At 38.1% G+C, this 26,644-nt stretch overlaps 1 protein-coding gene and 1 non-coding gene across 2 annotated transcripts in view; one reads left to right on the top strand and one right to left on the bottom strand.

The window, feature by feature from the left end:
- LOC125237502 overlaps window positions 1-26,644 on the top strand; it is a 234,480-nt gene that overhangs the window by 164,460 nt on the left and 43,376 nt on the right. Inside the window, exons 3-4 of the mRNA XM_048144622.1 lie at window positions 879-995; window positions 22,091-22,187. Of these exons, the coding sequence (XP_048000579.1) occupies window positions 879-995; window positions 22,091-22,187 (214 nt within the window). The remainder of the gene's footprint in view (window positions 1-878; window positions 996-22,090; window positions 22,188-26,644) is intronic.
- Window positions 25,422-25,494, bottom strand: Trnar-acg. The gene has a single exon. It is a non-coding gene; the product is annotated as a tRNA-Arg (tRNA).

Genomic DNA, 26,644 nt, shown 5'->3' with positions numbered 1-26,644 from the left:
GACTGCGTTTCGACAGGGGCGGCTCACTCCGAGATTCTTTCGCCGAGCTTCAAGTACTGTCAACCAATTTGAATCCTAGGCCACTGTATAACCTTTGCACAGTAAACGTCATGCATTTTGAATTCGACTAGACGCGATTCGATTCCACCTTGATGGACGCAGTCTCATAAGAGATCCAGAAAGCGAGGCTTGACTCGGCGAGCCTAGTGGACGCCAGGCTTCATACAACGTTCCGTTTCACGCCATCACCTTACGTTTCGTTCCTATACGTATATCCAGTGATTTCGATTGCCACGCAGCGTCAAAGTTTGTCACTTCGGCTAGGCCGTCAGGTGAGGCGGCATGTGAGGTATTTTGCACTGGCGGCGCGTCAACTATGCCGATGCATACCACATACGTGCCGTGTTAAACGGTAATATTTTGAAGCTTTCGAGGAAACGTTTACGTATAGTGTAAGTTCAAAGGATGTCATGCTGAAAATTTGGTAGTAAATTGCACGGTTTCCGATCTGTAGGATGAAAATTATTAAAACGAACAAAAGATAATCACTCCCATGCAAATAAAAGAGACACGGCGACATTGATAGCTCACCGCTGGGCGAGTAACTATAAACATCGCCGTGTCTCTTTTATTTACGCGGGAGTGATTAATATCTTTTGTTCGTTTTTATAGCCGATAGCTCATAGTTTACTAGCTTGCGGTGGGACCAGTGCCTATGGGTCTTCATACTAATGAGTGATTTTTGGTCAGCTATATATATTTAGGTTTGGGGAAACCCTAAGTTAAAATTGATGGCCTGTGACACAGACCACAGTCCATTGAAATGTCTGTCTCTGACTTATCGAAAAAAATATTAAGTAAATATTTTTTGCCCACAGATTTTCGAAGCGGCAAGCGAGGGCGCCAGAGATTATGAACGAAGTCAATTCGTACCGCGACCCACTCATGTACAACGAGTGGCCGGCTTACACCGCTCTGCCCAGGGCAGCGCCGAGGTGAGTGCCTATCCCTCTTGTTTACACACTCACACATTGCTAGGGAAATCATAAACGAAGTCAATTCGTACCACGACCCACTCATGTACAGTCAATCAATTGAAACCCTACAACCTTGTCAAAATAACAAGCGGTAAGACATTTCTTACAATCTGATTAATAACGTCATTATGATACAATTCTACAGTGGCCTAGGGTGCCAATTGGTTAACTGTACGAGTGGCCCGCATACACCGCTCTGCACAGGGCAGCGCCGAGGTAAGTCTCTTTTGTTTATAAAATAAGGATGGTGTTTACAAAAAATGTGTCTACCCAATTGACATCTTAATCCACCTGTTGGTTGATACATCATTGAGTTCAGAAACCATATGGTTCTAATACATTTAAACTGCTGGGCTCAATCGCTCTTGCGTATTGGCGCGACAGAGCCAGACTGCATTTCTGCGGAGTTTGGCGTCGCAGAAATGTCATTCAGCTACGGGGTTTTATAACCTGCTTAACTCATTTAGCGTTACACTTGCGCCTTAAACGTCCCAGCGTCAGAACATCGCAGGGACTCAAGGTTGTTCCTAATTAAGTCTATCCACGTCCCATTCGGCCTTCCTCTGGATCCGGTATTTTAAACCCCGGGAGGAATTCAACGTAATTTTAGCCAGCGAAGTCTATTGACATGGTCATTCTAAATTTAGATCTCTTGTATAATACTATAGTAGTTATTTGAACTTGGCGAGTTTTTCAACACACGACAAGTAAAATACATCTGCACCCGTATGTAACATAAAACTTTTCCCCTCAATATAGCTTCTAGTAGTTCAACTGGTGGTAAATCATCTTCATCACTAGATTCACCCACTTTTACCAATTTTAAAGCAGAAAATTTGGCTATATTCAAGGTCAAATTACTTTATCCACTAGCGATATAGTACGAGTATATAGAAAATATACTCTGGAACAATTATCTGTGCATCACGCAAAATAAATTTCCTGAGTTTTCCATGACCATAGGCATACCAGGCAGAATCACTTTCCACTAAGCCATAGCAGTAACAATTGCGAAATATAAAGTACCTTCACTCCACTTTTCACTCCTAGTAAATACACAACTATTCCGACAGAAAGTTTTCCGAAAGCGCTAAATTGAAAACGGGAAAATTTCACAGCATTTTGTATGGAAACCACAAAAGTAATTTAAAGTTGAAAGCGCACGAAATGAACATGTTTGCAGTTTCTGCATGACTGCATTTGTATTTAATATTTACAAATGCCACCCAAATATTGAATAAGTTTGGGACAATGTTGCATTTACTGCTTCTTTTACTTTTGGTAAAAACGATATTACTGCAACGGGTTGATGTCGAAATTAAAATTGAAGTACATTTAATACGAGTATATCGTATATTTATAATAACCACAAATGAGATAATTTTTCTGTATAAGTGTTTTTACGTTCTGATTATCTAAATGATTTAATTATTAATTTTCTGGGTGCCCTGAAAACCAGTGCCGTGTCTATAAGCAACGGTGTACGCTGAATGGCATCCTATTTGGTGTATATATGAAGTGCGTAAGTGTGTTTTCACATTATCCGATCCGATATCGGATGTAGGACGGGTATCCCATACATTTAAGCCGCCATCTTTGATTTTTGTCTTTGAAATTCTTCCGACATGTGATACCGGATCGGGTAATGTGAAAACGCACTAAAGATTTGCTTTCGTATTGTTACGGAAACTTACGGACGTGTCATGCTATTTCAATCAGTCTCAGTACAAGATGTAATGACATTGACTGAACTAGCATGACAAATAAGAACGAGCATGACAAATAAACCCTTTTCGCACTACATATGTACTAGTTATTAATTATTTGTTTTTATTGTGTATCTCTATACCAAATAAATATTTTCTATTCTATTCTATAAATTTACAAACTATTCATCTAAATTCCAATCCATTTAGATTTTAGTGTTCTAAACACCTGGACAAATTTCAATGTCGTAACATTCTTTTGAGTTTGTCAATAGAGAAAAACAGTGAGTAACATTCGATGTTATATTTCATATCACACAAAAGCTGTAGGGCAACTGGCAACCTTTTTGGCACACGGAAATCGTGTAAACATGCTTTTATCGTATAAGTAGTGTCCTTTAGGATAATCAATCAACCTGTGATGATTTGACGTGGCGTCCGGACTAGAGGTCTCCTCTTATATAAAGAATTATTTTATGTCAAACTAACTGCGATTGGGTAGGTCACAAATTGACAATATTTTCTACTAGCTTTTCCCCGCAGCTTCGCTCCCGTTAAATGCAAAAAATGCGGAATGCTCCATACGAACATCCCCTATTTTAGGGAAGTGGGGGGTTAGAAAGAGACAAAAAGTAGCCTATGTCACTCTCCGTCCCTTCAACTCTTATTTTCACTTAAAAAATCACGTCGACTCACCATGAAAGACGAACAAACAGACACACACACTTTCCCATTTATAATATCAACACACATTTATGGATAAACACACACATACCAAATACAAAAACAAAGAGGCAAAACCGAAATAATCCCCAATATTTTCACATGCACACAACCGTGTAGATCCCCCAATTTCGGCGGAAAAGCTTTTACCTCACTATTTGTTACGCCGTGGCTTGCGTGGGCGACGGTCGCGCGATGGTCGCGCGACGGCGATGCGACGCATACGAAATCAAACCTTATCGATATGGAAGTATGAGACGCGACGGCGACGGTCGCGCGACCTTCGCCCACGCAAGACACGGCGTTATCTCTTACCGGCCAAAAGCGAAATATAAAACTTCAGAGTACGTAGCCAAATGTACAAACGCTTACGATAATATCGTTACCCTATCGCTCTTCCGTATTGGCACACGCGATCAAATATATGAAAGAGGCGCGTTCCTACGCACACAGTCTAAGCTCGTGTAGGTGAAGGCGTACCATGCTTCAATGAGTGATATATGACAGGTCGACTGGTCGCGTATTTGACAGCCGTGTTTAGTATACAACCTTTTTATTTATGCCGCTGTACTACCTCATTGGATTTAGTGCGGCTACTGGCCTGTCAATCAAAATTACATGTCTTGTCAACTACTACAAGTCAAGTCAGTGTCATCAAGTGAAAATACGAGAGAAAGCAAAAACAGTCAAATACTAATAATTATATCCGTGCAACCAGAAATAGCAGAGGCCTCTGCCGCCGCAACCGTCGCTGCATCAGGTAAGCCCACTAGCTCCATATGCGGTAGTACAGCATTACTTTTTTACTTCATATTTAGTACAGTCCATTACCCAATTTTAAATATCTGCTGGCTTTAAGCCACAAGCCGTTAACTGTAAGGTAACCAAGAGCGGGTGAGCAGCACTTTCAGCGGGGAGCGGGAGTGGCCATTCGATAGTACTAATTATTATACTGTGGTATTGCATGGCGCAACAGAGCCAGGCTGCGTCTAGCGTCCACGATTGTCATGTCGGCTAGGCCGGCTGGGTAGTTAGTCCACATCATAACGCTTATACGCTTCGAAAGCGTATCGTAGCGGGTTACCCTCATCCGGCAGAATAATTTTGGTCAGAAACACACTTCGCGTAACATGTTTCGCAGAAACACTTTTGGTCAAATGTTAATTTTGCTGAAAAAATAGTTGGCATTTTTGCTACCACGCATACGACATACTTGGCAGGATATTGTTCTTCAGAACATTACTTTAGTCGAATTTGATTTAGCATAATTTTATGTGCTGTAATTAAATATTAATTAGCAGAAACGTTTATGTACTGTAATTAAATAATCATCCAACGCTCTGCCAACTGAGCAAGATACTATTAGGTCAATGGGAGAGCAAGATTCGGACACGATATCAGTTACGATGCGCTAAAAAGCAAATATCTGTCACAGCGCCACCGTTAGGTACGACGACGAGCGAAGCGAAGAAGAGTGTTAGGTATCTTGCATCCCCAATCCGTCGGACTCGCTATCACAAACCAAATTGAAAGGAGAAGGACAACTATGCCGCCTAAATATTATGCACAGATATTATCTGCGAAAGTACTATTCGACTAGAAGACTATTATGCTCATTAACATTATGCCAATATACCATTTGGTATTATAAAAATTTGCGAAATGATTTATGCCAAAGCATATTCTGCGTAAGGTGTTTCTGCCAAATGTGACTTCTGCCAAGAACTATTTACGAATCAAATATATGCGAAAAAAGTTTCTGCAAGACAATAGTGAACCGTATCGTAGCTAATAGCTTCCTCTCGCTCTTCTGTAGGTAGTGGCGCGACAGAGTCAGACTGCCGTCCGATCGCCGCTAGGCCGGGCCGGTGAAACTCGGTATTGCAGTAAATTCAATTGTTTCATTTATCAAGTGCGCGGTTCAGCGCAGCTTGAATGCCATTGTTGTTACAACAATAAGTCTTTTATAAGGGGAAACCGCTGCAAGTTAGTTCTTAACTTATAAATAAATAAGAGGATAAAAGAGGTCATGAAAAACCAAGAAACAAAGTTAGGTTACAGTTTTTTTTATTTAAATAAGTAAATAAACAGGTATAAAAATAACACAATAGAAGAGATACTTGGGTACTTACATTTTATTTATTGTTTTATACATTTACTTTCACACGTAGGTAACACTTTCGCTACCAAGAACCCGACCGTCGGGCACACCGCTCGTAGAAGCGTAGCCGATTACATGGGGAAACCCGTATGTAGCGAAAATGTCGTAGCGCCGCGTAGAGCCCGGTTTCGAAAGTGTTAAAAATGTGATCCTTTTTACGTGATTTGACAAAAGCAAAACTATTACTAATTTATTTGGACATATCATTTGGACCTCTCAAATGCATAAAGCTGATTATACAAAGTCGAATCTGACTACACAGCAATAATGAAGTCATTGTGCACTCTGTAGATTGCAGTGAATGCACCGGGTTTAATGCGATTGTGAAGCGCTGCCTTTTGAAGTGCATTTTGGTATTTAGTGCATAGTACCTGCATAAAGCTGGTAGCTTTTGAGAGTTTAAGCTTTAATGAAACTTGTTTACAGCATGTATTATGTACATTGTGGTTTTAAAATAAATAAATAAAAATAGTTTACTGACAATTATTAATACAATTTTCCAGGCATCATGTATACGAGTGGATCCCAAACTAGGCGATGCCTGTGACTTGGGCTCCTAGAGATCAGTTGACAGCAACAGAAAATTCTTTATTCAAACAATTATATAGTAGGGAGGCTATTATATATACTATACCGAGACCCGGCACAGCCGCTCCCTGGGTGGCCCTAAGCAGACCAAGACCGGGAGGCTTCGAGAGCCCCACTTAACCTAGGAGGGAGGTTTCAGCGAGAGATGTTTCAGTGACGCCGATTTAAAATTCGATCGCTCAATTTTACTTGTTTTCATTCCTGTCGTTTTTAATGATTAATCGTGTAACGCCGTGGCTTGCGTGGGCGACGGTCGCGCGATGGTCGCGCGACGGCGATGCGACGCATACGAAATCAAACCTTATCGATATGGAAGTAGACGATGCGATGGCGACGGTCGCGCGACCGTCGCCCACGCAAGACACGGCGTAACATGGCAAACCTGCATATTGCAATCACAGCGCGCACTGGGGCCCGCTTCTCGAAAGGTACTGTGGTGTATGTGTATCTATAGATATATATGTCATGTATCATCCATGTATTGAGTAGTCTGTAAGTTGAGTTTGAACAATAAACACATGTAATCGAGCTCCGTATTTTATTGTTATTCCGCCAACCGTACATGGCGACCCTTGGCCAGTCGCCACGCGCCGCGCGTGTTTGCCTAATAAGTCAGTGATCAGACCAAATATGTGCGTCGCGAGTGATTCGAAACCGAGACTGTTTGCGGCCTTACTAGAACAGACAGTATTCCAGCCGATAATTTGCATAATCGCAGTCCAACCGTTAGCAGGAAAAGTTTTAGTGTCTAATAACACCAGTGCAACGAAAATTCCAAATGGGTTCTTCAACTTCCACTGAGAAAAAAGAAGAAGTGATAATCGCTCAAACTGCAGCAGGGGGCAGCAACAATGTCGACTTGCAACAATTGAAATTTCATGCCTCCACCACCAACATCATCCAAGCCATTATATAATTCATTGTTTTGCTGACGTTACTTTACGGAATATATAAAATGTACCATAAGTGCCACACGAAGTGGATTCAACGAGAAATCAACCATCACGTCATGTTCAGAAGATCGTTTAGAAGGGATAAGCGGCCAGCAGACGACGACGTCTAGTGCAGGAGGAAATGCAGGAGCAGTGTTAAACAACGGTGTCGTAATAGTGAGTGTTAAATTCACGTAAGAAAAAAAAACAGTGTGCTACATAGTGCAATGTGTCCTAGTTATAGTATGTAATGGTGGAAGAACTTTCTAGTGTCTTCGACAGTTTAAAAAAACTTAAAGACAATACACAAAAATTAGCAAAAATTAAAAGAACTCCTAATGTGTTGCAAAATACCTTGTTAAAAGCTACTCAATTGTATACACAATACCTAAAGTGTTCAGAGACATTAGATGCAGATATATCAAAAAATCTTATTAAGGGTAGTGACATAATTCCTATTAAAGAAATTTGTATTCGAATAGAAAACTTGTACGTACAGTTACAAGAGGGCATTGAAAGCAAAAACACCATGGAAAAGTTTAACCTTAAAACGGCGGTGTCTTTATTGCCTGAAATAACGAGCGATGAAGACAGCGTCAAGAAATTGATTGACGCCATAGAATTGTACAGTGACATGATTGACTCGGACAGTCAACCGAATTTAATAAAATTTATTTTAAAAACTAGGTTGACAGAAAGCGCAAAATTACGCCTATCATCTTCTTATACGTCCTGTAAAAACCTGATAGACGACCTAAAATTGCATTTATTAACAAAAAAATCCCCTACCGCGCTTCACGCTCAACTAATTCAAGAAAAACAAGGCACTAGCACTATCGATGAGTATGGTAAAAGATTAGAAAAACTTTTCGTAGACTTAACGATATCGCAGGCCGACGGTGACAAAAAAGCATTCGACGTGTTAAAACCGATTAATGAAAAATTAGCAATTAGAAATTTCACTGACGGCCTGAGATCACGTAACTTAAGCATTATATTAACAGCGCGTGACTACAAATCCTTAAAGGACGTCATAAGAGCTGCTAAAGACGAAGAACTTTCTTCAAGGGAGCAGCAGTCGCAAGAGGAGATGTTTACGGGATCCCGAGGAAGACCCTCAGGTGAGTATAACACCCGTCCATTTACAGGCCGAGGCAGGAACACATGGTACAACCAAAGTAGTAGGGGTCAACACGCCTACTCACACGCAACTCGAAATGATTCGACTGCGACTTATAGTACGGGCAGCCGCGGGCGCCCGCTCTATCGAGGACACATGCACCGGGGTAATCGTTACTCGCGTAGCATGTATCGAGGTAATTACAACTACAACCGCCCGAGTGTAAATTACATTGAAAACCAAAATTTACCCAATTCAAGCGAGACTACAAATAATCCGGCAACACAGGAAAATGAATCAGAGTTTTTTCGTGCATAACATATTTTCATGTGATAGTAGTGACTACATAGAATTACCCGTCAATGACGTAACATGTTCTTGGCTATTAGATACGGGCTCATCATTATGCGCTATAAGCCTTGAAACTGTAATTGAGCTTAGCATTCCGATTACTAAAAGTAGCATTCCCGTAAATGGCCTCGGGGGACGTCTCGATACCGAAGGATATGTTTACATTAGCTTCATTATAAATGGTGCGGAATTTGAACACAAGTTTCATGTCATAAAAGATTGGCCGTGTTGGACGAATGCATTGATAGGTAGAGATTTTTTTAAAAATATTATTGCTTCATAGATTATTACGACGATATGTTCTCATTATTTAACCATGACTTAAATAAGATTATTACGTTACCAATATGTACAAGACAACCGGATGACAATGATAACTTATTCATACCGCCGCGATGCGAAAAAATAATATTTATAAGGACAAATTTCGAAGAAGATTGTATAGTAACTCCGAAACAAATAGGTAAAGGGATTTTCATTGCAGGAAGTATTAGTCCGCCTATTAATGGGAAAATTCCCATACAAATACTTAACACCCGGGAAGATGGCGTGACCTTAACGAACTTAAATCCGGAATTGACTACTTTAAACAACTACAATATTTGTAACTTTGAAAAATGCGACAATATAGACAGTGAACGTGTTCGAAAAATGCTGTCGTTTTTAAATTTGTCTCATTTAAATACAGAGGAAAGACGCTCAATACAAAATATTTGCGCAAAATACTCTGACGTATTCCATTTACCAGGAGATAAGTTGTCGACCACAAACATTTATCAACCTAATATTACACTGAAACCAGACTCCGTTCCTGTTTATGTGAAACCCTATCGGTTGCCACAAATTCATAGGGATGAAATAGATAAAAAAATTAAAGAAATGTTGGCAGACGACATTATCGAACCATCCAATAGTGAGTGGTCTAGCCCAGTTCTCCTAGTTCCAAAAAAATCTAACTCTGACGTAAAAAAATGGCGATTAGTTATAGATTTTAGAAAACTAAACAATCAGATCGTTGATGACAAATTTCCGCTTCCTAATATAACGGACATTTTAGACTCGCTTTCAGGAGCGATGTATTTCTCACATCTTGACCTAAGCCAAGGTTATTATCAATTAAATTTAGATCCAAATAGTAGAAAACTAACAGCATTCACTACACACTCAGGGCATTACCAGCTAACTAGATTACCCCAAGGTCTGAAAACAAGCCCTAATTGTTTTTCCAGGGCCATGACAATTGCAATGGCGGGTTTGCATCATGAAAAATGTCTTGTGTACCTTGATGACCTAATTTGTTACGGCCGAAACCTACAAACCCACAATAAAAATCTTATAGACATATTATCTCGACTTAGGCAAGTTAATCTAAAATTAAATCCTAATAAATGCAACTTTTTAAAGAAAGAATTATTATATTTAGGGCATATAGTGTCATCAGACGGTGTCAAACCTGATCCAGAAAAAACAAAAGCTATTGATAACTATTCAACTCCAGAAAATATAGATGACGTTCGTAGATTTGTTGCATTCGCAAACTACTACAGAAAATTCATACCCTCTTTTGCAGAAATTACTTTACCATTAACAAAACTATGCCGGAAAAATGTACCATTTGTTTGGACAAATGACTGCAATGCAGCCTTTAATGAAATAAAAAAAAAATTAGCAAATCCACCCATACTTCAATACCCAAACTTTGACGAAAATAACACATTTATTTTGAAAACTGATGCTAGTGGTTATGCGTTGGGTGCGATTCTGAGTAACGGCGATAATAGACCCGTAGCTTATGCCAGTCGCACTCTGAATAAAGCGGAAATCAACTACTCTACTATAGATAAAGAACTTTTGGCGATTGTCTGGTCAATAAAATACTTTAGACCATACCTGTATGGTAAGAAATTTAAAATCGAAACAGATCACAAACCACTAATATATTTATTTAATATGTCTAATCCAAATAGTCGCCAAATGAAATTCCGTTTAGTACTGGAAGAGTACGATTTTGACGTCGAATATGTCAAAGGGACAAACAATGTCGCAGCCGATGCATTATCTCGTATAAGAATCAGTAGTGACGAATTAAAAGCAATGCATGAAAACATCATAGCAGTTCTAACTAGGGCTCAACGAAGGAAACATGAAAATATGTTACAACCACAAAATAAATCTCCTGACAGTCAAGTAGTTATAACACCCCAACCCCGAGTGGTAGACATGTTAAAAGTACCAAATAATTACACAGAACTCTTGCTAAATCTACATGACAAAGATATCAATAATTTGCAACATTATGTCACAAAAGAGAGCGAAGACTTCGCATTTTTGGAAACGAAGTCTATAATTTACGTCAAACCATCATCCCGATCGTATTGCGCACGAGCTGCCTTTGCGAGGGCGTTGAGTTTGTTTTGTACAAATATAAATGTAAATAACTTGTATGTTATAAAGAATGACAATAATAAAGAAAAAGTAGAAGAGTTAACGCGTGCCATTAATAAATTACCAACGTGGACCGGCCCACGGTTACATATTTTAAGAGGAATAAAAAGGATTACCGATACAGACACAATCCGTGTCATACTAAATGACTACCACATGCTGCCAACTAGTGGCCATGCTGGCATTAGGCGAATGTTAAACAATATTAAAAGACTGTATTTCTGGAACGGCATGGAAAAAGATGTCATAAATTTCGTGAAAAAGTGCGATTCATGTCAGAGACAGAAACACAGTAAGTATATACGAGAACCAATGTCAATAACTGACACAGGTAAGTCAGCTTTTAGTAGAATATTTTTAGATTTAGTTGGCCCGTTAATTAAGGATGACAATGGTTATAATTATATATTAACATTACAATGCGACCTCACAAAGTATGTCGAAGCCTATCCCCTAACAACTAAAGAAACGGTGGCGGTTGCTACTGCATTTGTAAACAACTTCATTCTACGCTACGGCATACCTAGTGAGATCGTTACCGATCGAGGGACGGAATTTATTTCAGCTACCATGCAAGAAGTGTGCAAACTCTTAAAAATTACACACTTAACCTCAACCGCTTATCATCATCAAACTATAGGTGCGTTAGAAAATAGTCATAAAAATCTAATTTCCTTTTTACGTATTCAAACAAACAACGCGCCCCAAAATTGGAGTACATGGTTACCTTATTGGTCTTTTGCTTTCAATACCACTGTACACAGTGAAACTAAATATAGCCCATTTGAACTTGTTTTTGGCAAATTATGTAGTATACCGACACATCTAACAGATACTTTAGACCCATTATATAACCATAACGATTACCCATGCGAATTAAAATATAGGATTCAAAAGTCGCAATTAGATGCTAAGACAAATCTTTGTAAAAGTAAAGAGGTAAGAAAATACAGATACGACACTGATGTAAACACTGTAAAATATGCAGAAGGCGATTTAATTTTGGTAAAAAATGAAGCTCGCGCCAATAAATTGGACCCTTTATATTTAGGCCCATATAAGGTAGTTAAGGATATACAACCAAATGTAATCATTTTAGATAATAAAAATAAGCAAAATATATTGCACAAAAATAGGACTAAGCCATATGTTTCCTAAAAAAAAAAAAACACACTCTCTATTATGTATTTTTTTTTTAATGAAGAGGGGGCGTGTGGTGTATGTGTATCTATAGATATATATGTCATGTATCATCCATGTATTGAGTAGTCTGTAAGTTGAGTTTGAACAATAAACACATGTAATCGAGCTCCGTATTTTATTGTTATTCCGCCAACCGTACAGTACAACCCTTGTATTACAAGTGCGCGAACTGTCAAATCGTGTGGGTTATCATGGAAACACACTTGTAATACAAGGCTTGTATACCTTTCGAGAAACGGGCCACTGTTCGATGAGAAAGCATGTCGCACGGAAAATTTTCTCTGTGATGGAAGGAAATTGTGCTACGAAATTACTTTTATATTATATTAATGTTATATAATATTTAAAACATGTGCTTTATGTCTGTTGTAAAAACAGTGTATATAGGCTAATGCAAGTGTAATTGTTTGTATATTACATCTATGCAATATTAAATTTATTTTAGCAGCCACCCTATTCGTTATGCTTTTATTACATTTCGACAATAACGCGTGAATGTGCATATCAATCATCGACGCTTTATATACGAGCGATAAATTAAAATGCCAACGATCAGTGACGTCCATGAAATAGTTATTTGTTATACAAGGGTGCAAAGTTGTATTTTAACGCCGAGTGTGGAATTGAAAAACGAGCAAGTGAAAGGATTCTATAGAATCCTGAACTTGCAAGTTTTTTAACACACGAGAAGTAAAATACATTTTCACCCGAGTGTAACACAAAACTTTTCCCCTCAATATAGCGAGGAAAGTTAATTCGAACGCAAATTACTTTACCCGCTAAAAATGCGTTTATCACTGCTTCCAGTAGTTCCACAGGTGGTCAATCATCTTTATTACTAGATTCACCTACTTTTATCAATTTTAAAGCAGTCAATTCGACTTTATTCAAGGTCAAATTACTTTACCCGCTAGTGGATAAAATGCGTTTTTACCCGCTGGTATTAAAGGACAAAACACGTGTTTCCGAGCTAGTGAGGAGAAAAATACATTTGCACCCGTGTGTACTTAACACAAAACTTTTCCCCTAAGAAAGCACAACGCAAAAAACGCGTTTGTCAAGTGCTTCCAGTAGTTCCACAGGTGGTAAAACCCACTTCTATCACTTTTAAAGCAGAAAATTTGGCTACATTCAAGGTCAAATTACTTTACCTACTAGTGGATAAAATGCGTTTTTACCCGCTGGTATTAAGAGGATACGGTAGCGAAAATGCTAAAATGGAAAGGAGCCCCCCTTTCAACTTGGGAATTTTAGTACAAGTGACATCGAAAAAAAATTGCCCATTATGAACAACTCAGTCAAAAGATATTTCAAAAAAATCTTTAAAATCGAGGTTCCGCTCTCGACTGTTTCCTCCTTCAAAACTTAATCAATCGGAACGAAATTTGAGAATCTGAATAACAATGAAATAATCTCTGTCGGACCGTTTGGTTAATTGTTACCATCTTGAGTAGCACACCTTTCTTTGCGCAACAATGAAATAGGCCGTTTTTGGAATTTTTTGATTGGCTCTAGAATCTTTAAAAAGCAGAATATCAAAAAAAATCAAAACGGTCCGACACAGATAAAAATAATAACAATCTGTGTTGAAAAAATCATTGCTCTATCTTCAAAAACCAGGGAGGAAATAGTCGAGAGCGTTTGTATGGAGAATTGACCCCTACCGTATCGTCTTAAAGTACAAAACACGTGTTTCCGAGCTAGTGAGGGGAAAATTGTTTTTCGTCATAGGGTCAAACGGACAAAAGCAGCCTGTATATTTCGCTCTACTTAAGTAAGGTACAGCGGGACAAATCTCGACTGGGGGCAATTGTAATTGTAACTAATCCATTTTTTTCTACACTATGATGTTGAGTTCTACATGTATGCACTGAACACGCCTACCGTATATAACCGGTGGACTCTCTATTTAATGAAAAAAATGGACTAGTTAAGTACATTTCCCCCCAGCCGCGATTTGTCCCGCTGGTGCAGGTTGATTTTGTTCATTTGTCTATATTTTGGATATCTGTTTTCCTGGATTTAGTGGACAGCTTTTACTATTTCCTATAATAATTTTCCCTTTCCATCCCATCCCATTTTTTTTTACAGTGCCTACATAATAATGGTGTTTTCTTCTGCATTTCTTCGCAAAGTAATACCTACATGACTTATCAGATTGAAACTTCAAAGCGTCATATATTATGTACTGTATGGGTCAAAAAGATTTAGTAAAAACGTCACTTCTGTGGACAATATTATAAAAGTTAACGACTCTGGTACATTCGTATCCCGTTTTTCCTATTTGAGTGTCAAGAACTAAAAAAATGTTTCCCGTCATTAGAATGTCGTCTAAAAATTAGCACTAGATTTTCTTAACTTTTGTAATGTCCACAAGAGAGATATAACCAATTACCCATACATTAAAATCTGTTTGACCCGTATATAAAACATTGTACGATACACATGAGAAAAGGTAATTCGTAACTCGTATTTATTTAAAATCTCTTCCGTGTTTTAATTTATCGTTTCGATTTTCCTCCTTTCCTCACTAGTATTACTTTGTTAATTAGTTTTGATTCAGATAACATAAAAATAATACATAGATTTTTAAGGGTTTCCCCAAACCTATCGACGCCCAACTAACTTCCCCAAATCCAATCTAGCCGACCATAAATCTCTCGTTAGTATGAATTAAGAGTATTAAGATGCTTACGAGTTGTCATCGCTGAACGCATCCGTAATACCGTAATACACATGCATGTTCATATTCAATCAATCAATCAATCAATATATTTATTTCGATTTTTTAAAAACCATGTTTTAAAAGTAACTTAATACCTATAAACTATATATATAAATAAATTTAATAACGACGTGGAGTGGAGATTGACGGCGCGTGCAGCCGGACCCACCTTGCAAACAAAGGCGAGTCCCAGCGCTGCGCCAGCACACTTAGAATACTGTTTGGGCTGTCACGGAGACGACTGAGCAGTGACGCGCACCTTTTTCTAACTATTGCGTCAAAACCATCAGTGCGCGCCTCAGCAAGCATAGTTGACGCACTACAGTACCGCGGCCGCCCAAACAACACCCTAAAGTCCCTAAACGCGTTATTATATTGCACACGCAGTGCGCTGTATGCCCATTGCGTAAAATTGACCCACAGATTGCACGTGTAGAATGTTATGCTTTAAAAAGCGTTAGCTTTATTGCATTTTCACATTATCCGATCCGATATTGGATGTCGGACCGATATCCCATATATTTACGCCGCCATCTTTGATTTTTTCCTTTGAAATCCTTGAGACTTCCGATTTCGGATCGGATAATATGAAAACGCACTTACTGCTGCTTTATATTAACGAACGAGCGATTTTTGGTCGGCGAACGCCGATTCCGCGTCGAGAAGTTTGGGGAGACCCTAACGCGTTATGTATATTCCTGAGCTTCCTTGTTGATCTATAACATTACATGATATTGTATTGTATTTATTATGTGATTTCTTATGTACCTACATATGTAAAGTTTTAGTAGTATCACCACCCACAATATCTCTGCTTTGCCTAAAGGTTGACTGGTAGAGAATGTTGTCTGTCATTAAGTCCGCCCTTTGTACTATAAGTTTTTATTTCTTTGTGTACAATAAAGATTAAATAAATAAATAAATTACAAACTCGTCAAGAGATCTAAACCTACAACAAAGCCGCGATTGTCTGAAACGGGACTCTAACCGAAGTGTGTGGGTGTAATGACGTCATTGTGCGCCTTGGAGATTGCATCGATGCATTTCCATCGGGCGGAACAGTTGCCCTTAGAGAGGTGCCACATTGTCCTATCTTCTATCTTCTGTAGGGTTCACATTCAACAGGCTTTTACGGCTTCAGTGGCACTGTCACAGAACAAAAAATACTATTCCTACATGTACATTGTACATCAGCTGCCAAAGTGCATGGAGAAATTATGACTGAATTCATTGATAAATTCGGCACGCACTTTTTTTTAATATTACATCGGTGGCAAACAAGCATATGGTCCGCCTGATGAAAAGCTGTCACCGTAACCTATGAACGCCTGCAAGTCAAGGAGTGTCACATGCGCGTTGCCAACCCATTAGAGGCTTGTACACTCCCTTTTGCTGTGTTAAGTACACAGCAAAAAATAATGTACAAGTTCCAAGGAGGGTTCGGGTTGCCGACGACTCAAAAGACAATAGACGGAACAAATTAGTTCCGTAGATCCTTCCGTCACCAGCACACCGCACCCTCGTTGAGCTCTGGCAGCCTTATTAACCGGCAGGAACACAACACTATGAGTAGGGTCTAGTGCTATTTGGCTGCGGTCTTCTGTAAGGCGGAAGTACTTCCCCAGCCCAGTTGGTTGTTAATTTTGCAGCTGATTGATGACTATTGCGATCTTCTTGACAGCCCGATCGTCTCTCATTCTATTAGGCAAATGGCTATGACCATACCAATGATATTGGGTTTTTACTAATCATGTTTTTTTATGAACTCACCTTGGCAGAATAAAATCGCTTTAGAGGTGTTTGTAATAAAATCGTAATACTGTAATAATAATAAAAATACGGTATATATGTATTTGCGTATAATTAGATAATGTCATCGCTCATGGTTTCATATGCAAAGTCCGTACTTATCAATATAGCATGAAAACCATACAGTTATTGTTAAAACACTATCAGCCTCCCATGCATTAACGACCAATCAGCAACCAGTGTGCGTAGCCGAATGCACAAACGCTCACGCAACGCTCACGGTAATATCTCTTTCGTAGCTATCTATCTCTATCGCTCTTGCGTATTGGCGCGACAGAGCCAGACTACATTTCTGCGGCGTTTCGCGTTGCAGAAATGCACGTTGCGGCTACGGGGCCTGCCGACCTAAGACGAAATGACAATCATTGACGCTAGACACCGACTATTATATATTCTGTGACATCGATCGAAACGTAGTCTGGTTCTGTCGCGCGAACACGGAAGAGAGATAGAGACAGCTATACTCTGTACTATTAGGTACCTATTTAAAAGAACGTAAAAAATAATTCTTACATTTCGGGTAGTTACAACATTTGTCGGTTAAGTAACGCACCAAATACAAAAACCAAGCGGATCTGTCACTGAGCGACTTGTCTTTATTGTCCCTCTTATTTGATCGTGTTTGTTTTCATGTTACCCTCAACTGGCATAAGGTGCCTTTTGAGGGTAGATTTTGTTTACATATATTTAAATACCTAAAGATACAGACTATAGCTACGATATAGCTATTTGTTATACAAGGGGGCAAAGTTGTATTTTAACGCCGAGTGTGGAATTGAAAAACGAGCAAGTGTAAGGATTCTATAGTTGAACCCCGAGCGAAGCGAGTGGTTCAAGAATAGAATCTTGAACTTGCGAGTTTTTTAACACACGAGAAGTAAAATACATTTGCACCCGAGTGTAACACAAAACTTTTCCCCTCACTACAGCGAGGAAACTACAACGCAAAAAAATGCGTTTATCACTGCTTCCAGTAGTTCCCCAGGTGGTAAATCATCCTTATTACTAGATTCACCTACTTTTATCAATTTTAAAGCAGTTAATTTGACTTTATTAAAGGTCAAATTACTTTACCCACTAGTGGATAAAATGCGTTTTTACCCGCTGGTATTAAAGGACAAAACACGTGTTTCCGAGCTAGTGAGGGGAAAACGATATTATGGTGAGCATTTGTCCATTTGGCTACGTATCCTGACGCTATCGGCCACGTTATTTAATTGGATTTCAATAATGGATGCACTTTACTCATGCCTCGGGCTTTACATTGATTATTTGTTTATATAGATTTAATGGGGCACTCTGCTGCCCACCACATATTCGTAACAGCCGTGGGGTATTTCACTCGATTTAAATCGCACAATCATTTAAATCAAACTAATTTCTTAACCCCGTACCACAATATAATGAAAAGTACCTACTATCGTACAGTATGGCCACTCCCGCTCCCCGCTGAAAGTGCCGCCCACCCCTCGGTTACCACACAGTTACCGCCTGTCAAAAACGCGAACAGTCGACCTGTCATATTTCACTCATACAAGCATAGTACGCGTTCTCCTACACGATCTAAGACTGTGTGCTAGGAATGCGCCTCTTTCAATATATTTGATCGCCAGTGTCCGAGGTGTGCCCGAATCCAGCTTTATCATGCGAACGGCTAAGGAGTGGAACTCACTTCCTGCATGTCTATTTTCAACCCACTATAATTTGGATCTTTTTAAATCAAGAGTGAATAGACATTTTTTGGGTAAACATGCTTCATCCTAGACTGCATCGGCACTTTCCATCAGGTGAGATTGTGGTCAAATGGTTTACCTGTTCCTCATAAAAAAAAAAGAACCCAGCAAATTTTTGTGACGTCTCGCGTCTTTACTAAAGCCTGACCAAAAATATATGACTACGCGCCATGTTGCGGAATCCCATAAGAACTATTTGTCTTCATACTATACTGCACTGTCACCCCATACATCGAAATAACAGCGCCCTCCTGACAATAGTCATATATTTCATATTCCCGATATAAGTAAACTAGCTTTTGCCCGCAGCTTCGCTCGCGTTAGAAAGAGACAAAAAGTAGCCTATGTCACTCTCCATCCCTTCAACTATCTCCACTTCAACAATTAGTCGCTCCGTTTTGCCGTGAAAGGCGGACAAACAAACAGTTACACACACTTTCCCATTTATAATATTAGTATGAATTCCCTTAAAGATCCTGTATTTTGCAATACCTCATCAGAAAAGTAATTTACGTACGCTATCGAGGTAACTCTATTTCGTGGAACTGTATATCCCATTATCGGGAAATTGTAACTCGGTCCGGATCAATGTGTGTGATGTGAACGTGTTCCGATGTGTTTCCATTATAAATAGATTGTAATAGGTATTATACACTATACACCACGGTGTAACATGAGAAAACCGAATCATTTTAATAGTTATTTTCCCCTCACTAGCTCGGAAACACGTGTTTTGTTCTTTAATACCAGCGGGTAAAAACGCATTTTATCCACTAGTGGGTAAAGTAATTTGACCTTGAATAAAGTCAAATTAACTGCTTTAAAATTGATAAAAGTAGGTGAATCTAGTAATAAAGATGATTTACCACCTGTGGAACTACTGGAAGCAGTGATAAACGCATTTTTTGCGCCCCCTTGTATAACAAATAACTATTTCCCCTCACTAGCTCGGAAACACGTGTTTTGTCCTTTAATACCAGCGGGTAAAAACGCATTTTATCCACTAGTGGGTAAAGTAATTTGACCTTGAATAAAGTCAAATTAACTGCTTTAAAATTGATAAAAGCAGGTGAATCTAGTAATAAAGATGATTTACCACCTGTGGAACTACTGGAAGCAGAGATAAACGCATTTTTGCGTTGTAGTTTCCTCGCTATAGTGAGGGGAAAAGTTTTGTGTTACTCGCTTCGCTCGTGGTTCAACTATAGAATCCTTTCACTTGCTCGTTTTTCAATTCCACACTCGTCGTTAAAATACAACTTTGCCCCCTTGTATAACAAATAACTATTGTTATACTAGGGGGCAAAGTTGTATTTTAACGACGAGTGTGGAATTGAAAAACGAGCAAGTGAAAGGATTCTATAGTTGAACCAAGAGCGAAGAGAGTGGTTCGAGATGTCACACTTGTTAGTAGTATAGATATTTTGTACACAATGTATATTTTAAATGTACCTATTACCTTGTGTGATGAATAAATGATTATCTATATATCTATCTATCTATGACATTCCCGAAGGCTCGTAGTGCGCTCTAACCACACAAGACCACACCAAAAAGGTGTACAGACAGATAAACAAACTTACTTTAGAATGTAAAAAATAATGTGTATGATAACGTGTGAACCAAGTTTAACTAACCTAACCACAAAATTAAAATTTTGAAAAAATCCCCGACAGCGACATAGTAGACCGATTTTCATGAAAGATGGCTAAGAACACTCCCGACTAACTCAGCTTTCAGACAAAAAAAAAACTAAATCTAAATCGGTTCATCCGTTCGGGAGCTACGATGCCGCAGACAGATATACACACAGACAGACAGACAAACAGACAGACAGACACGTCTAACTTATAACACCCCGTCGTTTTTGCGTCGGGGGTTAAAAACAATGACGTTAGGAAGGGCATAGCGAATGATATTCTGCTTTATGTGGTTAGGGCACAGCACAGCGGATATCATCTCGCTCGAATCTAGAGCAGAGCCCAACTGGGGAAGTACCTCCGCCTTACAGAAGACCACAGCTAAATAGCACTAACCTCTAGACCTTAATCATAGTGTTGTGTTCTTGCCGGTGAGTAAGGCTGCCAGAGCTCAACGAGGGTGCGGTGCGCTGGTGACGGAAGGATCTACGGCGTCATTAGGTGACGGTTGCCGCTTTCCATCAGGCGGACCGTATGCTTGTTTGCCACTGACGTAGTATAAAAAAAGCTTAAAAACAATAAAAAAGTATGTCAATAAATACTTAATAGGTACCAAGAAAATTGTTTGACCCAAAAACTCATTAAAAAATATTAGGGCCAAGAAGATACGGCCTTACTAATGTATGTAACTTTTTAAATCGTACGAAAGTACAAATTCTTTTTATATTTGCTCAAGTTCTCAGACTTTACACATCTTATTTTTACTTACAATAAGCGAGTCTTTGATGTCAAGCGATAGCAATTTTATCGTGACGTAAATGACCTAAAACGGGTCGTGTTTTGATATCTTTGGTCTCAAAGGAGCATTTTTTTATCATTTACTCACCTACTTTATCATTAAAATATATCTACATAACTGTATTTTTGCAAACACTATGCACTGAATAATGATGAATGGTGGAAGCTAATAATCCTTCACCGTGCCTCAAACTGGCTTGTCTCCATGACTTATAACGACCGCTCTGGACCAGTGGTTAGTGAACCTGCCTGCTAAACGGCGGTCCTGGGTTCGAATCCCGTTAAGGCACTGGTCCTACCACGAGCTAGTAATCTATGAGCTGTCGGCTATAAAAACGAACAAAAGATGAGCATTCCCGTGCAAATAAAAGAGACACTGTGATATTGATAGCTCACCGCTGGGCGAGTAACTATAAACATCGCCGTGTAACTGTACATAACCGTTAAATTACGGTAAATATTTATACAGAAAGTGTCCATAACTCTGGAACTAAAGAATACCATCATCCACACAAATAAAATGTTCTGACTAGGATTCGAACCCAAAACATCGTAGCAGAATTACTAACGACTGAGTTGAGATGCTAAAAATATAATTTAAAAAAAGAATCCCAGTCTCAATGAGACACTGTTTACTCGCGGGTGCTCCGAATCCGTAGTTATATTAGAATAGTCCCTTCGGCCAAATTTAGCCTTCTCGCAATTTGTATAAATAGCTTGTACAGATCTTCTGCGGAAAGCAGAATCGAAACTTGATTTCAAACAGGAGTTCAGAGTCATTTGTTTTTCTGCGACAAACATTTTTCAATGGTTTTGGACTGTTTTTATAATAAAAATGTTATAATTATTTAACCATAATATATGTATATTTCACACAGACCACAAATGGCCCTAATGGTTAGTACTTATACATTATTGAATATTTTAAAGCTAATTGTTAGTATAACATTAAACATAAAGTAGACAACACAACAATACAGCAATAAGTACACATTACAGCAATAAAACACTCACCTAGTGGCGGTCATGACACACTCAAAATGCGCTATAGGTGTGTCATATTGGCTGGCTATAGTAGCCAGGATGGGGGCTATATCTAATAGCTAATGTTTGTTGCAGGTTCCGGTACCAGTACCCTTCAGTGCCCCGTGAGGCGTTCGGCAGAGTGGTGACCAAAGCGCCGCCGAACGTCGTCCGCACGCCGGACTATGATGAGGTCAGCATGTTATGTACTATCCCCTTAACCTGCTAATCTTATCTTATACTTTTAAACGAGCAATTCTTGTATATTTATTTATTTATTTATTTATTTATTTATATATATATTTATTTACACTGACGATCTCGGAAACCGCTCTAACGATTTCGCAGAAATTTGTTATGTGGGGGTTTTTGGGGTGAAAAATCGGTCTAACTTATCCTTAGGTCCCGGAAAACGCGAATTTTCGAGTTTTCATGCGTTTTCCTTCGCGCGCCATCTCGTGTGCAGTAGTTGTACTGTTAAGACAGAATTCTTTCGGTCGATGTAAGTACTATTTATTGCAAACACTAGATGGCGACACAGGTCAAGGCTAAAACGAATAGAAAATACACTATTTGAGTTTTTGTGGCGAAATGCGCGCCATCTCGTGTGGAGTAGTTGTGTTGTTAAGGCTGAGAATTCTTTCGCTCGATGTAGGTACTATTCATTTTTGAACTAGATGGCGACACATGTCAAGGATACGAAACAGAACCGAGCGAAGCTCGGTTGCCCAGATATTAGTAGTAATAGTAACTAGTTAACAATGCCCTGTGAGCAGTTCGGCAGAGTGGTGCCGCCGGACCACGCCGGACTGTGATGAAGTCAGCCAGTATATTAAATACCGTCACCAGAAACCGGAATGGAAGACGCTACAGTAGCGAAAATGCTAAAATGAAAAGCAGCTCCCCTTTCAATTTATGAATTTTAGTTTAATATATTATTTATAATAATATATAATTATTATTTCCAATAAGGTCTAGTTACCCTTCGGGTTGGAAGGTCAGATGGCAGTCGCTTTCGTAAAACTAGTGCCTAATCTTGGAATTTAGTTGTCAGAGCGGACCTTAGTATTATTAACTAGATTTATCGAAAAACAATTGTCCGTTAAGAACTGTTATAAGATATTGCGAAAAAACTCTTTAAAATCGAGGTTCCGCTCTCAACTGTTTCCTCCTTCAAAACTTAATCAATCGTAACGACATTTGAGAATATGAATAATAATGAAATGATCTGTGTCGGACCGTTTAGTTTTTTTGGCTAATTGTCACCAATTTTGAATACCGCGCCTTTTTCTACGCCATAATCAATTAACGCTGTTTTTGGAAATGTTTGATAGGCTCTAGCGTCTTTAAAAATAAGAATATCAAAAAAATCAAAACGGTCCGACACAGATAAAAAGCATTATTTTATAAGCGATTACTAACAATAATGAGATCAATGTTATCTTTATGAAATAAATAAATATTATTATATTATTATTATTAAAAATGATAATAATCTGTGTTGAAAAAATCATTGCTCTATCTTCAAAAACCAGGAAGGAAATAGTAGAGAGCGTTTGTGTGGAGAATTGACCCCTCCTGTATCGTCTTAAAGATGTAAAATTTTAAGGAAAATATCTCAGTCCGAGCTTTAATTATCGCCTGCCACCGAACACCAGGCATCCCTTTATAGTGCTTTGTAAAATGCTTACGACTCTGCGTGGACTCATTTCATTTCATTTATTTGCCATAAATTGTATGTTTACATAAGATGGTACATTTTTAATACTTACGCCTTTGCGTAGTAGCAAAGGGGGTCTTAAGAAAACCCAAATAAGTACAGTACATGGACAGATTCAACAAAAACCGTCTCAAGTAATTTAATCTCATCAAAGTGTAATTCTTCAAAAAACGTTAAATTAACTTGCCGCCTTCAAGTTACATAGTAAATCCGTAAAGAGCTTGCTTGAATAGTAAATTAATTTTCCATGAAAACTTCTGTGGAACAAGGGTCGCTCGTCGCTCGTGAAGTATTTGAGCTTGTCAATACTATGTAAGTATTTATTAGTTTTCCTCGCTGCGTGGGCGTTTCTCGTTCGATTAATAAAATTTATCGGCGAAGTTTATTGGCTGCTTCGCTGCTTCGCTGGGTACTTGACACATGTTGAATGCTAGCTTATTCCCGCGGCTTCGCCCACGTAGTAATCTATATTCCCATGCAAACCCCCTCTGTGCCAAATTTGGAATCTCTAGGACCAGCGGTTTCGCTGTGCGTTGATAAATATGTGTCAGTCAGTCAGTTTCTTCTTTTATATATTTAAGATAAGGTATAAAAAAAAAGTAAGCGTAAATATATTCTTTCTTCAATCTTTTTCTTTATTTCCGTTAATTTCCATACTCTGTTAGTGATATAATAATTAATTGTCAATAATTAGTAATAATAAACAACCTTCCCTTAAATTTACCGGAAATATAAAACACACAGTGCATATATGGATAATTATGTTATATATATTAATTATATTATATTAGACGACCGGTCTGGCTCAGTCGGTAGTGACCCTGCCTGCTAAGCCGCAGTCCTGGGTGCGAATCCCGGTAAGGGCATTTATTTGTGTGATAAGCACGGATATTTGTTCCTGAGTCATGGATGTTTTCTATGTATATTACCAAGAAGACTGTCGGGTACACCGCTCGTATGTATTTATCTATTTAAGTATGTATATCGTCACTTAGCACCCATAGTACAAGCTTTGCTTAGTTTGGGGCTAAGTTGATCCTGTAAGGTGTCCCCAATATTTTTTAAATAAATATGACTAAATAAATAAATTTTATTTATTTTTATTTATAACGATTACAATGTCAGATGACTAGTACCTCGCCAAATTAGATAATATTTATTATCATATAAAAAAATGTTTGAATTACAAAATTAAACTCTTTTCGGAATTTGAATTTTGTGCAGTATCAGTTTGGGCTCGTGAATACTTTGAGTTTTCAGAATACTATTAAGAATCAGTGCCACATTAATAAATACTAGGAAAAATCAAAAAGAAATCATGCTTTAATTTATAAAATAAAATAAAAAGAAGTCCTACGGTCCTAGGAAAGCGTTTGAAGCGCTTTTTATTATTTTAAATACATGAAATTAAATTATATGAAAGACATACATACTTAGTTCATTTATTTAAGATAATAGTTTCAAAAATAAGTAAAATAACATTTCAAAATTATTAAATGAACTAAAATTAAAATAAGATATAAAGTATATTATTTAGATTATTAATAGAATAAAAATATAATTTAAGTAAATAACAATTATAAAATTAAAATTTAAAAATTATTAAATTGAACTAAAATATGCTATAAAGTTATTTCATATAAAAAAAAATATAATAAATACAAAAATAAATTTCCTATTACAAAAAAAGACAAAAAATAAATCTTGCGACCTTGCCAGGATTCGAACCTGGAATCTTCTGATCCGTAGTCAGACGCGTTATCCGTTGCGCCACAAGGCCGGTTGTGAGTGGTGTTGAAAATGAAGGTTACGTTCGCAAGATAACATTCCCCGTTTATATTTATATTCAATGTAACATACATGTATTATTTAACTTTTATTAACAAACTAAGGCCTGATTTAGACGGCGTGCGAACTCGCATGCGATTTTAGTTACATTGCGGGCTGTTGAGAGTACATACAATTTTGCACAGGCCAACAAATACCGCAATGTAATAAAACTCGTATGCGAGTTCTCGTACCGTCTAAATGGGCCCAAACACGATCATCAGTGATTTTTTTTAACACTTATCACATCTTCTTAAATACTTACGCTTAACTATTGCTTTTAATTAACTCTAGTACCTCCAGTTTATTTAAATCTTAAATACAGTCGTCAGTCACGTATCGGAACAGTCAACGTGCTTACAAATATCTAAACACGCTATTATTTTCAAGGCGTGTTTAGATATTTCTGAGCGCCCCGGCCGCTCCGATATATCTGATGGTGATTGTATACTTTATTTTTTAATGGCTTCCTAATGATATGCCAGTGTCATGTCGATTTTTAAATCAATTTAATAAATTTTGCCGAAGTATTATGACTTTGATTATGACATAGGTACCTACAATTTACACGTAGCTATCAATCCATTTTGATAAATTTGATCAATTCTAAAATTTCAATGGTTAGTTAGAGTTAGATAACAACGAAACACAAATACTGGATTATAGTAATACTAGCTTTTGCCCGCGGTTTCGCTCGCGTTAAATTCGAAAATTGCCGAATGCTCCTTACAAACTATCACCTCCCATTTTAGGGAAGTGGGGGATTAGAAAGAGACAAAAAGTCACCTATGTTTTGCCATGAAAAACGGACAAACAAACAGACACACACACTTTCTCATTTATAATATTAGTATGGATTCGATATTGAGAAGAAATGGAAAGCAAAAAATAGTATTTACATGATATACACCGTGTTTTTTTTTTGTTTTCCGTTAAATTCGACACGTTGTTAGGTTTATTATCAGGAACCACCCTGTATTTTTAGTTAAATTCACAAAAAAAAAATTTCATCGTTTTCATACATAATAAATGAATTAATCAGTGTGAGGGACCCTTAAGGATAAAATTCAATTTAGTGTTAAGTCATTGACGGATATGTCAAA

Source organism: Leguminivora glycinivorella, chromosome 21, assembly GCF_023078275.1.
Source record: "Leguminivora glycinivorella isolate SPB_JAAS2020 chromosome 21, LegGlyc_1.1, whole genome shotgun sequence".
In the NCBI taxonomy this organism is placed as follows: domain Eukaryota; kingdom Metazoa; phylum Arthropoda; class Insecta; order Lepidoptera; family Tortricidae; genus Leguminivora; species Leguminivora glycinivorella.
The sequence above is the reverse complement of the archived record's forward strand: the minus strand, read 5'-3'. Positions and strand labels throughout refer to the sequence as shown.